At 33.5% G+C, this 13,559-nt stretch overlaps 1 protein-coding gene across 5 annotated transcripts in view; it reads right to left on the minus strand.

Annotated features, from left to right (window-relative positions):
* AKT3 (AKT serine/threonine kinase 3) overlaps window positions 1–13,559 on the minus strand; it is a 392,845-nt gene that overhangs the window by 66,473 nt on the left and 312,813 nt on the right. For 4 of the 5 annotated variants that reach the window (XM_036863102.1, XM_036863094.1, XM_036863086.1 and 1 more), the window contains one exon: window positions 12,749–12,836. In XM_036863102.1, coding sequence (XP_036718997.1) covers window positions 12,749–12,836 — 88 coding nt within the window. Of the gene's footprint in view, window positions 1–10,263; window positions 11,010–12,748; window positions 12,837–13,559 lie in introns of those variants that run through there. The other variant, XM_036863111.1, reaches the window with a different exon arrangement.

The raw sequence follows: 13,559 nt of genomic DNA on the forward strand, positions 1-13,559 counted from the left end.
CTGTATAGCACAGGGAACTCTACTCAATGCTCTGTGGTGACCTAAATGAGAAGGAAATCCAAAAAAGAGGGGATATATTTATACATATAGCTGCTTCACTTTGCTGTAAAGTATAAACTAACACAATATTGTAAAGCAACCATACTCCAATAGAAAAAAAAAAGTTTGTTATGGGACTTCCCTGGTGGTCCATTGGTTAAGACTCTGTGCTCCCAATGCAGGGAGCACGCGTTCGATCCCTGGTCAGGGAACTAAGAGCCTGAAGCTGCATAACGCAGCCAAAAAAAAAAGTTTGTTCAAAATAATAATGCAACAATATATACAATAATTCCAGCTTATGGAAAAGTGACATTAATGACAGCAATGTTATAAGGAAGTTGTACTATCCATGAAGTGGCATAGTATTATTTGAAAAAGCCCTTGAATTAGTTATAAATATAGACTGCAAACTCTAAGGTCAAGCACTAAAAAAATTTAAAAGAAGTGTAAATGATAAGTTAAGAGAGAAGGAAAAATGCAGTCTTAGAAAACGCTCCCTTAAAACCAAGCAAGTCAGAAAAAAAGTAAAAAGTGGAAAAGAAAAGAGGATACAAAGAACAGGACAATGAATAGAAAATAATTTCAACTATTAATTCAATGAACAGATATTAATTCAACTATGTCAATGCCACTTTAAATGTCAATGTCTAAAAACAACTAAAAGACAAAGACTGTCAGAGCGGATAAAAAAACAAGACCCAACCATATGTTATCTACAAGAAATCCACTTTAAATATACACACATAGAGATTAAAAGTGAGGGGATACCTATTTAAATCTTCTGCCCATTTTTTGATTGGGTTGTTTGTTTTTTTGATATTGAACTACATGAGCTGTTTGTACATTTTGGAGATTAATTCCTTGCCAGTCATATCATTTGCAAATATTTTCTCCCATTTTGCAGGTTGTCTTCGTTTTGTGTATGGTATCCTTTGCTGTGCAAAACCTTTTAAGTTTAATTAGGTCCCATTTGTTTATTATTATTTTTTCCATTACTCTAGGAGATGAATCCAAAAAGATATTGCTCAAACAGTGTGCTGCCTACGTTTTCCTCTAGGATTTTTATAGTATCTGGTCTTACATTTAGGTCTTTAATCCATTTTGAGTTTATTTTTGTGTATGGTGTTAGAGAATGTTCTCATTTCATTCTTTTACATGTAGCTGTCCAAAGAAGACACACAGATGGCCAAAAGGCACATGAAAAGATGCTCAACATCACTAATTGTGAGAGAAATGCAAATCAAAACCACAATGAGGTACCACCTCACACTGCTCAAAATGGCCAACATCAAAAAGTCTACACATAATAAATGCTGGAGAGGGTGTGGAAAAAAAGGAACCCTTCTTCACTGTTGGCAGGAATGTAAATTGGTGCAGCCACTATGGAGAACAGTATGGAGGCTTCTTAAAAACTAAAAATAGAGCTACCATATGATCCTGCAATCCCACTCCCAGGCATATATCCAGAGAAAGTCATAATTCAAAAAGATACATGAGGTTCATAGCATCACTATTCACAATAGACAAGACATGAAAGCAACCTGAATGTCCATCAACAGATGAATGGATAAAGAAGATGTGGTGTATACATATACAATGGAATATTGCTCAGCCATAAAAAAGAATGAAATAATGCCATTTGCAGCAACATAGATGGACCTAGAGATTATCATACTAAGTGAAGTAACATAAGCCAGACAGTGAAAGATAAATATCATATGATATCGCTTATATGTGGAACCTAAAAAAAAAAAAAAAAGTTACAAATGAACTTATTTCCAAAACAGATATTTCCAAAACAGAAAGACACTCACAGACATAGAAAACAAACTTATGGTTACCAAACGGGAAAGGGGGTGGGGGGAAAGATAAATTATGAGGTTGGCATTAACACTACTGCATATAAAATAGATAACCAACAAGAATCTACTGTATAGCACAGGGAACTATACTCAATATTTTGTAATAACCTATAAGGGAAGAGTATCTGAAGACAAAAAAATATACATATGTATAAATGAATTGCTGGGCTGTACACCTGAAGCTAACAGGATATTGTAAATCAACTGTACTTCTATAAAAAAAAAACAAACTAATGTGATCTAAGACTGCATTAATTGCAGGTTAAAAAATAAGTAAGGGAAACAATGGTAACACTTATCAAAAGAAAGCTGGAGTAGCTATATTAATTTCAGACAGAGCCGACTTCAGAGTAATGAAAATTATCACAGATAAAAAGAGACATTACATAATGATAAAGGGGTTAATTCTCCAAAAAGACGTAACAATGCTTAATGTGTACACATGTAACAAGAGAGTTTCAAAATACAATGGACAAAAACTGATAGAACTGCAAGGAGAACTAGATTAATTCACTATTACAGTTGGAGACTTTAACATCCCTTTATCAGTAATTGACAGATCCAGCAGGCAGAAAATTAGTAAGGACTGAAAAGCACCATCAGCCAACTGGATCTAACTGATATTTATAGACTACCTTCTCCAACAACAGTAGCAATACACATTCTTCTTAAGCTCACAGAACATTCACCAAGACAAACCATATTCTAGGCCATAAAACACACCTTAAAAATTTAAAAGAACAGAAATCATACAAAGGTATGCTCTCAAACCACAACAGAATTAAACTGGCAATCAATAAGTTAAAGATATCTGGAAAAACTCCAAATACTTAGAGATTAAATAATATAGTTCTAAATAACATATAGGTCAAATAAGATGTCTTAAGAAAAATTTAAATATATTTTTAACCAAATAAAAATGAAAATACAACTTATCAAAATTTGTGGGATGCAGTAAAAACAGTATATATAGGAAAATGTATAGCATTGAATCATACATTTGAAAAGAAAGATCTAAAAGCAATAATCTACACTTCCAGTTTAGGAAACCAGAAATAGAAGAGCAAATAAAATCTGAAATAAGGAGAAGAAAATAAATAAAAATGAGAGCATAAATCCATAAATTTGAAAATTGAAAACTGATAGAGAAAATCACCAAAATCACAAGCTGGCTCTTTCAAAAGATCAACAAAGTTGATGAACATCTGCCACATTAAGAAAGAAATTACATTTCTATCAGGCCTTCTGGCATTTCTAATAGTGTTTTGTGCACATAAATGCTATTTGGTGCAAAAATTTTACTTTTTATGTTGGAGATCATACTATTGTTCATTATGCCCAAACTGACTTCTCCCATTTAATATTTACGTGTTGAAATCTACTTAGCTCAAAATTATAATTGTCTCTGTTTACTTTTTATGACATTTGACTGTTAAACCTCTATTCATCCTCTTATTTTTTCCACTTTTCTGTGTAATTTTGTTTTAGGTGAGATTCTTGTACAGAACATCTAGTTATATTTTGTTTTTAACCCACTTGAGGGCTTTTACAGCTTAAACCATTTGCATTTCATATCACAACTAACGTTAGTTTTGACAGCTGTCTGTGTTCTTTTATATCCTCAGTGCAAAGCCTCACAATCAACAGAAGAGAGTAATTTTAAAGTTAAACTGTCAGAACATTTGGTAGATATTTGTGGCTCATCTTTCTTTGACCTGAAGTTTTAGACTGAACCACCATTTGAGTAGGATAAGGAGAATATCAACATGCAGCTACCTAGAAGCATCTTTTTAGCTTCTCTCTCTTCTTTGTTAGTGTTCATGTTATACTTGTCTAACCTTGCTTTACTTATGAAAACAATAACAATCACTAACATTGGCATGACTGCCATCAATCACCAAACTCCTCATGCTGAGTTTTTCAACCAGAAAATAGAGAGTCATGATTCAGTCAGAAAAGTGCCACTGCAACTTTTTAAATAATACTTCACAAAGGACCTTGACACACCTTACAAAAATGTGTCCTCAAACCAACTCCCATTCCTGACCATGGATATTTTTTAATACTCAATCATAGCTCTCAGTGTTCTCATACCTTCCCTCCCCCTGTGTCTCTCTCCCTAAGTCTCCTCCCCTTTCCCATTTATTCTCTCATTCCTCTCCTTTTTATAGAGGAAATCCATTCCCACAACTTTAAATTAATTGAATTTCCTTATTGATTCTTGCTCTCATTTCCAAATGTTAGTGCTGTATTTCTAGCCCTGAAATAATTCCATTTAAAATTAAATTATTACAAAAACCAGCAATAATCCTCCCCCATTTCCCCAGGATTGTCATACTGGATTACTAATTCTTACTTCTTTAAAATATCTATAGGGGCTTCCCTGGTGGCGCAGCGGTTGAGAATCTGCCTGCTAATGCAGGGGACATGGGTTCGAGCCCTGGTCTGGGAAGATCCCACATGCCGCGGAGCAGCTGGGCCCGTGAGCCACAGCTACTGAGCCTGCGCATCTGGAGCCTGTGCTCCGCAACAAGAGAGGCCGCGATAGTGAGAACCCCGCGCATCGCGATGAAGAGTGGCCCCCACTTGCCGCAACTAGAGGAAGCCCTCGCACAGAAACAAGGACCCAACACAGCCAAAATAAATAAATAAATAAATAAATAATTAAAGGTGCTAATAATTAATAAATAAATAAATAAATAAAATAAAATATCTATAGAATTCACATTTCTTTTTCCTTCCTCATTGCCTTTATTCTGTTTCATTGGACTCTACTGCTTAACACTTGTATCATTGCAGCAATCTCTAAATCAGATTCTCTTTTCCAAACTCTTCTGCCTAAGTCTATACCAACAAACTTGAAAAGGTCCAATCATCTTATGTCATTCCCCTACTTCAGGATTTATAATTCTGGCGAGTAGGTGGATCAATCAAACATGAGCTAAATTTTCAAGAAATGATATCAAATTAACAGGCTCAATTCTCCATTTTCTGCATCTACCATAAATTGCTGGTTCTTCCCAGCTTCAGAATTATTTCATGCACTTCAATCATAATGACTTTATTTCTTCTTACACTTGTCTCCCCTCTAAAATGTCACATTCCCATCAATTCCAAGCCTATATTTCCTTCAAATGCATTATTTTTTCCATGAATATTTCCAAATTAGGGGGATCATGTCTTAGACATGGAGCTAAATGAGCTTTAGAGTAAAGGCTAAAGAAAAACAATGAAGAAGAAAAAACAAAACAAAAAACAATACCAGATGGACGCATGGATCTACATAAAGGAATGGAGAGTGCTACTAGTAGTAAATATAAAGCATTTTTCAGCACATTAAAATATAATTGTCTAAAGCTAAAGAGAATTATGATGTATTGTGATGTTTATAACATGTGAAAGTAAAATATATGAAAATGATAGCATAAAGAATGGAAGGGGAAACAGAAATATGCTATTGAAAGTGATATGTTTATAATATTAACTGAAGGTACAATGTGATAAGTTAAGCATATATATGGAAAACTCTGAAATAATCTCAAGAGAAGAAAACAAAGGAGTATAGCTAATGACACAATAGCTCAGATAAAATGGAATCATAAAAATATTCAATAAATCCAAAAGAACGCAGATGAAGAAACAAATAAAAAACAAACTGCAAGATGGCAGATTTCAACCCAACTATGTCAATAATCGAATTAAATAAAAATGGGCTGCACATTCCATTAAAAGTCATATATTATCTAATGAATAAGAAAAATCAAGGTATGGTACAGTGATTAAGGTGGCTGTGTGTTCATCTTCCTCCTCCTGCCATGGGTCCAGATCCCCTGATGGTATCCAACTGTGCTGAAGTCTGGCTGGTGTCAACTGTCTCCACAATGCCCCCTGCCCCCCAACCAAGAAACCTGCTCAGGCTGGGGGAAGCAAAAAAGTGGAGTAGAAAAAGAAGATTATTGGAGATAAAACTTTTGGTCTAAAGAACAAGAAAGGAGCAAAGCAACAAAAGTTTATCAAGGCTGTCACTCATCAAGTTCAATTTGGTCAACAAAATCCACATCAGGTAGCATAAAGGGAAGCCAAAGAGAAACTGAAGAAAGATGACAAGAAGTAAGAATTGCAAGAGCTAAATGAGCTATTCAAACCTGTAGTTGCTGCTCAAAAACTAAGTAAAGGTGCAGATCCTGAATCTGTGGTACGTGCATGGGCAGAGCACTAAAGGAGATAAGTATAAGTTCTCTCATGACTTGACTGTGGTGAGAAAATGTGATGCAAGCAGTGAAGAACTTGAAAAGTATACTACAGTTAATTGGGATGAGAAAAAAACTGGAAGAAGCAGTGAGTAACAAGCACAGTGAGGCAGAAATGAAAAACTCCTAAACTGTTAGTGTGCAGACATTTCTTTGAAGCTACTGAAAACAACAGATATGGCTGGCTTTGGATATGCCATGGAGGGGGAGATATTTGCATGTATCATGATACACTTCCTCCTGGATTTGTATTGTATTGTATTTATATTGTATTGTATATTTTTATCTTTTATGAAAAGAAAGAAGAGAAAGAACAGAGAATTTCATTAGAAGATCTAATTGAAAAAGTGTTCTGCCCTAGGTCCAAATGCTGCCAAAATAACTCCAGAATCTTTTCTTATATACAAGGAAAAAACAAGAAGAGATTGATAAACTTAAGCAAGGAATGGAAAGAAGGAAAGCAGACTTCAAAACAGGGTAGGCACTAGTTTTCAGTAGTTGTGAGATGTTTGAATTTCATCCTGAGCTGATGATAATGAGGAGGAAGCAGACGATACCTGTTACACCCAGGGAACAGGTGGAGATGAGGCTGATGATTCAATGAGCGATGTAGATGAGACAGGTATTACTGTAGCCAGTCTTGAAAGATTTCAGTACACATTCTTCAGAAAGAGATAAAAACAAATTAAGCAAAGCTTACAGAGGTAGGGCTAAAAATGGCAAAAGAAGTGATTTGGAAGAAGACAATGAAGGGAAGGGACAGAAAAATGGAGCCATCGATGCTATTCCTATTGATGAAACCTTTTTGGGGGAAGATGTGGATGATCTAAAAGAACTTAAACACACTTGATTTAGAAGAATGACATCATACAAGTCAATGAAAAAATTAAGCCAGCTCAGCATGGTTGAAATTGACTACATTAATTTTTCCACCTAGAATTCTTCAATAGGATGTTTATTTTCCATGCAGATTCTGGTGGGCTTACTTGCCTCCAAAAAAGGAATATTCTCCCTAACTCCTGTATTCTGACTTTGGCTACATCTCATAGTAAGTTCAGAGTAGTTCATGATAAACTGAAAATGATTGATTGTTCTAACTGTCAACTCAAAAGAAGCAGAATAAAGATGAGAATTAATGACTTTGAACACAGAAAAACAATATACCAATATCAGGAATAAAAGAAGTCATCACTACATATACAACAAACACTATAAAGATATAAAGAGAATATTGCAAACATTTTTAAGCCAATAAATTAGCAAACTTAGATGACAAATTCCTTGACAGCCATAAAATACCAAAACTCAATCAAGAAAAAACAGATAACCAGAATAGTCCCTTAACTATTCAAGAATAACCAGAATAGTCCCTTAACTATTCAAGAATTAAGTTCATAGTTAACAAACCTCCCAACAATGAGAAAACTCTAGGCCCAAGGGGCTTTACTGGTAAATTCCACCAAAGATTTAAGGAACATTTAATATAAATTCTACAGAAACAATTCCGTACAATTGAAGAGGACGGCATACTTCTCACCTCATTTTAAAAAGGTAAACATGATCCTGAAATGAAAACCATACAAAGACATTCTAAGAAAAGAAGATGACGCCTCAGTATCATGAATGATTTAAGCATGCAAAGAACCCTTTAAAAAACACATTGTATCAAATCTAGCAATACATAATAAGGATAATATCATAAGTAAGCAGATTTTCCCCCCAGGAATAGAAGGTTCATTTAACATTAGAAAAACAATCAATACAATTCACCATTTTAACAGAATATGAAGGAGAAAAACCATATGATCATCGCAATAGATGCAAAAAACTTTTTATAAAATTCAACACTTATTCATGATAAAAACTGTTACCATACTAGGAATAGAAGGAACTTCCCCAACCCAATAAAGGAGGTATTAAAAACCCTACACTTAGATCAAAGTTTTATAACTTGTTATACTGAAATAATTTTAGGCTTAGAAAAGACTTAGAAAAATAGTACAAATAGTTCCCATATACCCTTTACACACCTTCCCCTGATGCTAATAGTTTATACAGCCATAGTACAGTTATCAAAACTAATAAATTAAATTGGTACAAAAGTATTAACTACCAAATTTATTTAGATTTCACCAGTTTTTCCACTTATGGCCCTTTTCTATTCCAAGATCCAATCTAGAATCCCACATTGCATTTAGTCATCATGCCACCTTAGTCTCTTCCAATCTGTGAAAGTTCCACAATCATTTCTTGCCTTTCATGAACCTGACACTTTTGAGGGTTTCTTAGGTTTTCTCATGATTATACTGAGGTTATGCATTTTGAGGAAAAATAGTACAAAAGTGATACAGCCTTCTCAGGGCATCATATCACGGGTTATAATGATTTCAGTGTCTTATTACTGGTGATATTAATCTTGATCACTTGGTTTAAGACTGTTTGCCAGGGCTTTTTACTGTAAAATTACTCTTTTAATCTTTGTAAATAAGTATTTGGGGAAAGATACGTTGACACTATGCAAATATCCTCCTTCTTAAACTTTTGCCCACTAATTTTAACATTCATTGGTGAATCTTGCATACAGCAATTTTTATTCTGGTGTTTTAATGGTAATTTTCTATTTCCCTGATTCCTTCTACATTTATTAACTGGAATTCACCTATAATGAAGACATGTCTCTTCTCAATATTTTATCTTTTTGTTCAATCATTAATTTCTGCAGTATAGACTCATGGATATGTATCTTATATTTTTGGTCATATACAATATTTGTTTTGCTACTGAAATTGTTCCAGCTTTCACCACTGGGAATTATTTAAGGTTGGCTCCTGTGTCCTACAAACATGCACCTTTTTCCATCTACCTTTGTTTTTTTATTTTCTGGTACCACAGAATTCCTTGGGCTCTTCTTTCATTTTCCCCATCCCAGCTGTGGGATCAACTACTTCTCCAAATAACCTTGGTTCTTTTTACTGGAGAATGACATTTAGTAATGAAGGTTTCGGTGCTAGATGTGATTAACGTCATATTTAATGGTAAAAAATGTTTTCTCCCTAAGATTAGAAACAAAGCCAGGATGTCAACTCTCATCATTTCTATTCCACTTTGTAGAAAGGTCCTACCCAATATAATAAGGCAAAAGAAATAAATAAAATACGTGCAGATTGAAAATGAAGTAAAACTTTTTATTTATAGAAGATATGATCTCCTATTTAGATAACCCTAAGTCACGTACAAAAAAAGCTACTAAAACTAATAGCTTGTAGCATACAAGGTCAATGTACAAAAATCAATCCTATTTCTACTGGTAGCAAACAATATGGAAATGAAATTTAAAAATACCATCCACATCAGAAGACATGAAATACTTATGGATAAATTTAACAAAATATGGGTAAGAACTAAACACTGAAAATTATGAAATATTACTGAGAGTAATTAAAGAAGACCTAAATAAATGGAGACATATACCATGTTCAAATGCCAATTCTTCCCAAATTTTTCTATAAATTGAACATAATCTCACAGAAAATCCCAGCAGACTTTTTTGTAGACGTTGACAAACTGAGTATAAATCTTATATAGAAACTTAACTAGATAAATTCATATTATAAAATATCCTACCAGAGAATCCTAAAGCTTGAAGATACTTCAAAGATCATAATTTTATGTGGGAGTAAAACAACTTGTCCATTTCCACACAAGAGGGAAGAAGCAGATTCAGGATGAGTATTTCCACCTTCCAGTATCAAGTTCTTTAGAGTGGTACATCATGATACTTGTCATTAAGATTAATTCACTTTTAACTTTGCCTAGGAAGAGATTTAGCTTTCCCCTAAAGATACCAGGATCTTTACATGTGCCTTCATCTCTAGGTTTGCCACAATATATAGAAAAATGGCCAATAATCATGTAATAAATCTATAAAAGTCGTAAATGTCCCAAAGCACATTAGTAAAACTGTAATAAAAAAATACCTGATCTTAGAGATGAATTAACCTTTTATGAATAAGTTAGGTGTTTTAAAGACATAGGACCCCTTAAAAACGTTTGAAAACACTAGAATTACAAATGAATTCATTAAAATAGCTACTGGCATTAGCATTCCTGTAATTAATTCCTTGTTTGTTAGTGATACAATACAAACCCAAATAAAACCAATCGTATTTTCACATCCTTTTAGAAGGAGTCTCAAAATTTAAGCATGCTGCTATGACGCTGTTCTTCTTCAGGTGTGTGAAGATGGCTGAAAACATTAGTACCTTATCTGACCTCCAGTATACTACCCACACCCCCAGAGTAAACCTGTAGCAGGCGTAAATGAGTGTAGAAACTTTGTGATTTTTGTGGTTGCGCTTCTTTATGCAAGATAGTTAACATCTTTGCTCAAATTAAGTAGCAACTATTTTTATCAACATACTAACAATTTAAACTCATTTCTTCACACATATCATCCAAAGCTGTGCTTTGGCAGCTCCTTCTCCTACCCTACTTGTTGGCTTCTCCAGTTCCATTCACCACAAGGGAGCTGCCTGGGTAGACATCTTAATAGTACCTTCGCTCTGGGCATGTTGAGCCCAGTGGAACAGTGACAGGATAAGCCTTGCTTCTTCACTGTGTGCTAAGTGGGTTCTCAGAGCGTTCTCTAGGTGATGCCAAACTACAATTTAACATGAAAAGCTGCATGCTGATGACGAAATCTTTGTAGCATATCTTACTCTCTGAATAGGACTGAAGAAAGTCCATGTTTTGCCCCTTCTTGAAGGTTAGCAGTGTCATACTGGTGCTCCACATTTGTCTCTTAAAGAAATTTTTCTTTCTGTCATATTTTGTTGTTGGTGGTTGTGGTGGAATCCTCCTTGGACAGGGTATATCAAAGGAATATTTAGTTGTGGCTTATAACTTTGTCTGCCAAAGAAAACCTCTGACCATATATTATTTCTAGGAGACACGCCAAGATCTTGATACTTTTCAGATTTCTTTTTCAGGTTCTTTTTTTTTTAATTTAATTTTATTTATTTTTTTTATACAGCAGGTTCTTATTAGTTATCTATTTTATACATATTAGTGTATATATGTCAATCCCAGTCTCCCAATATCAGGTTATTTTGTATTGCACTGACATGATAAACAGTACATAGTGCATTAGGGGCTATATATGGATGCAACTCATAAAGAATATCATCAGTGTTATAAAGTGGATGTATACCTGTCTACATGTAGCTACGAAACACTGAGGAAACTTAAGAATGGTCACAAGCTTCTCATAAGATTTGAGAAGGATCCAATACTTACCTCAGTGCTTTATACATGGTAGAAACTCAGAAGTTTTTTTTTTTTTTTTAAACATCTTTATTGGAGCATAATTGCTTCACAATGGTGTGCTAGTTTCTGCTCTATAACAAAGTGAATCAGCTATACATACACATATATCCCCATATCTCCTCTCTCTTGCATCTCCCTCCCACCCTCCCTATCCCACCCCTCTAGGTGGTCACAAAGCACCGAGCTGAAGAGATGTAAGTTTAATTGAAGTGAAGTTTGAGTAGAGGTATCGTAACATGGTGCAACTATTTTAAACACCTAGTTACAGGAAATGCTTACAAAATCACCATACTCCCTATTACTGTAACATAATACAAAAATGAAGTACTTGTCTCACTTCCTCATAACTCATATGATATCATTCTATCTTTAGGAGTTAATACAGAAGAATATTTGGCACAAAATAGACACTACATAAATGTTACTGATATATGTTTTAGAGAAAAATATGGAAACCTGGAATAAATTGAAATGGAAGGACTAACTACACAAAATGACTAGATAAAAATTCTAAGCAAATGCTGAACTACATAAAAATTTCATAGTAAAATTTTTATATTAGCATTTGAAAATCAAAATATAAAAATCAGTGTCTATACTAACAATATCTGAAGTAGTAAAAATAAAATTAAAAAAATTTTAAAGATAGAACAAACACAATAATTTCCTGTTCCTAAACTTAAGTAAACACTGCAGTATTAAAAACAAGTACTAAGCAGATTACAGTAAAAATAAAATCATATAATTTGTAGCACCCATTCTCTGCGTCTTTAAGTTCTGTTTCAAATAACAGAGATGTTCCAAAGAAGACAAATACATTTATTACTTTGTTAAGTATTAAAACTAAATTGCTTTAAATTCCTTTTAAAATAAGAAATAGTATAAATAAATATGAAGAGTTCACTTTAAAATAAAAGGCATAGAGACAAAGTTTTAAAATTATGATTGTTTTGCTAGTTAGTTTTCCTGAAGAATAACATAACATTGGTGCCTTTATTTTTTATGAATTAAGGAAATGATGAGAAGCAAACTAACAAATTACTGTGATAAAAAAGGAAAATTGTTTGATCACATTGAATAAAATTTCAAAATGCATTTTGGGAGTCAAAACTATCAAGGAAATTTTGTGCTAAGAAGTCCTATATTCAATTAAATGACTGAGTAAAAATGAAAAATATAATTACATCATTAACTTTTATTCACTTAAAAATTTTTTGCTGTAAATTCATTTTAACCAAAATATATAAACACTATGCCATGAAGATAACCTACCTTTTTATCATACACATCTTGCCAGTTTACTCCAGAAAAGAAACTGTGTCTCATAATTTCTTTTGCATCATCTGGTCCTCCACCAAGGCTGTGAGGACAGAAATAAAATTAAATGAGTATAAAACGTTTACGTAAGCTGAATGCATAACTACAAAGTTTTTGTGAAATGTAATTTTCTGTGTGTAAATAGTTCTTGTGATAAATAGCCATAAAAATAAAAAGCTTTTGTTGTAAGATCTAATTTTCCTAATATGCTATTAATAAGAACTAGCTTCAGGACAGTATGGTATTTGAAAAGAGCATAGGCTTTGGAGACAAACCTCAAACAGGCAACCGGCTCGGAAATTTATGAGGTACATGACAATAAAAAAGTTGCTTAATCTCAGTTTTCTCATCTGTATACTGGGATTAATAATACCAGCCTGGTGGATTATTGCAAGGGTTAGAAATAACATTGAGTACCTAGCACAATAAATGGTAGCTATTGTCAATTCTATAAACCAAATTTATTTTAGAACGACTTTAGTCAAAATGCACCCTTGTTAACATAAATTCTGAAAAGACTAGATAATTACTTAGAAAAAACAATTTGGAGAGCATTGCTAACAGACAGAAACTCATGGACTATTTTCATATCTCAAATGAATTTTCACAGAAATGATAAATTTAATCTATGAAATATCACTGCAATGTAATATGCTATGCAAGTTTCAATATAAATTAAAAATTTAAAAATACTCCCACCCCATCTTTGAAGGTACTGTTATTCAACTGATACCTGACACAATCTGAAATTCAGGTCTTTCTGGCT

Source organism: Balaenoptera musculus, chromosome 1, assembly GCF_009873245.2.
Source record: "Balaenoptera musculus isolate JJ_BM4_2016_0621 chromosome 1, mBalMus1.pri.v3, whole genome shotgun sequence".
NCBI classification, from domain to species: domain Eukaryota; kingdom Metazoa; phylum Chordata; class Mammalia; order Artiodactyla; family Balaenopteridae; genus Balaenoptera; species Balaenoptera musculus.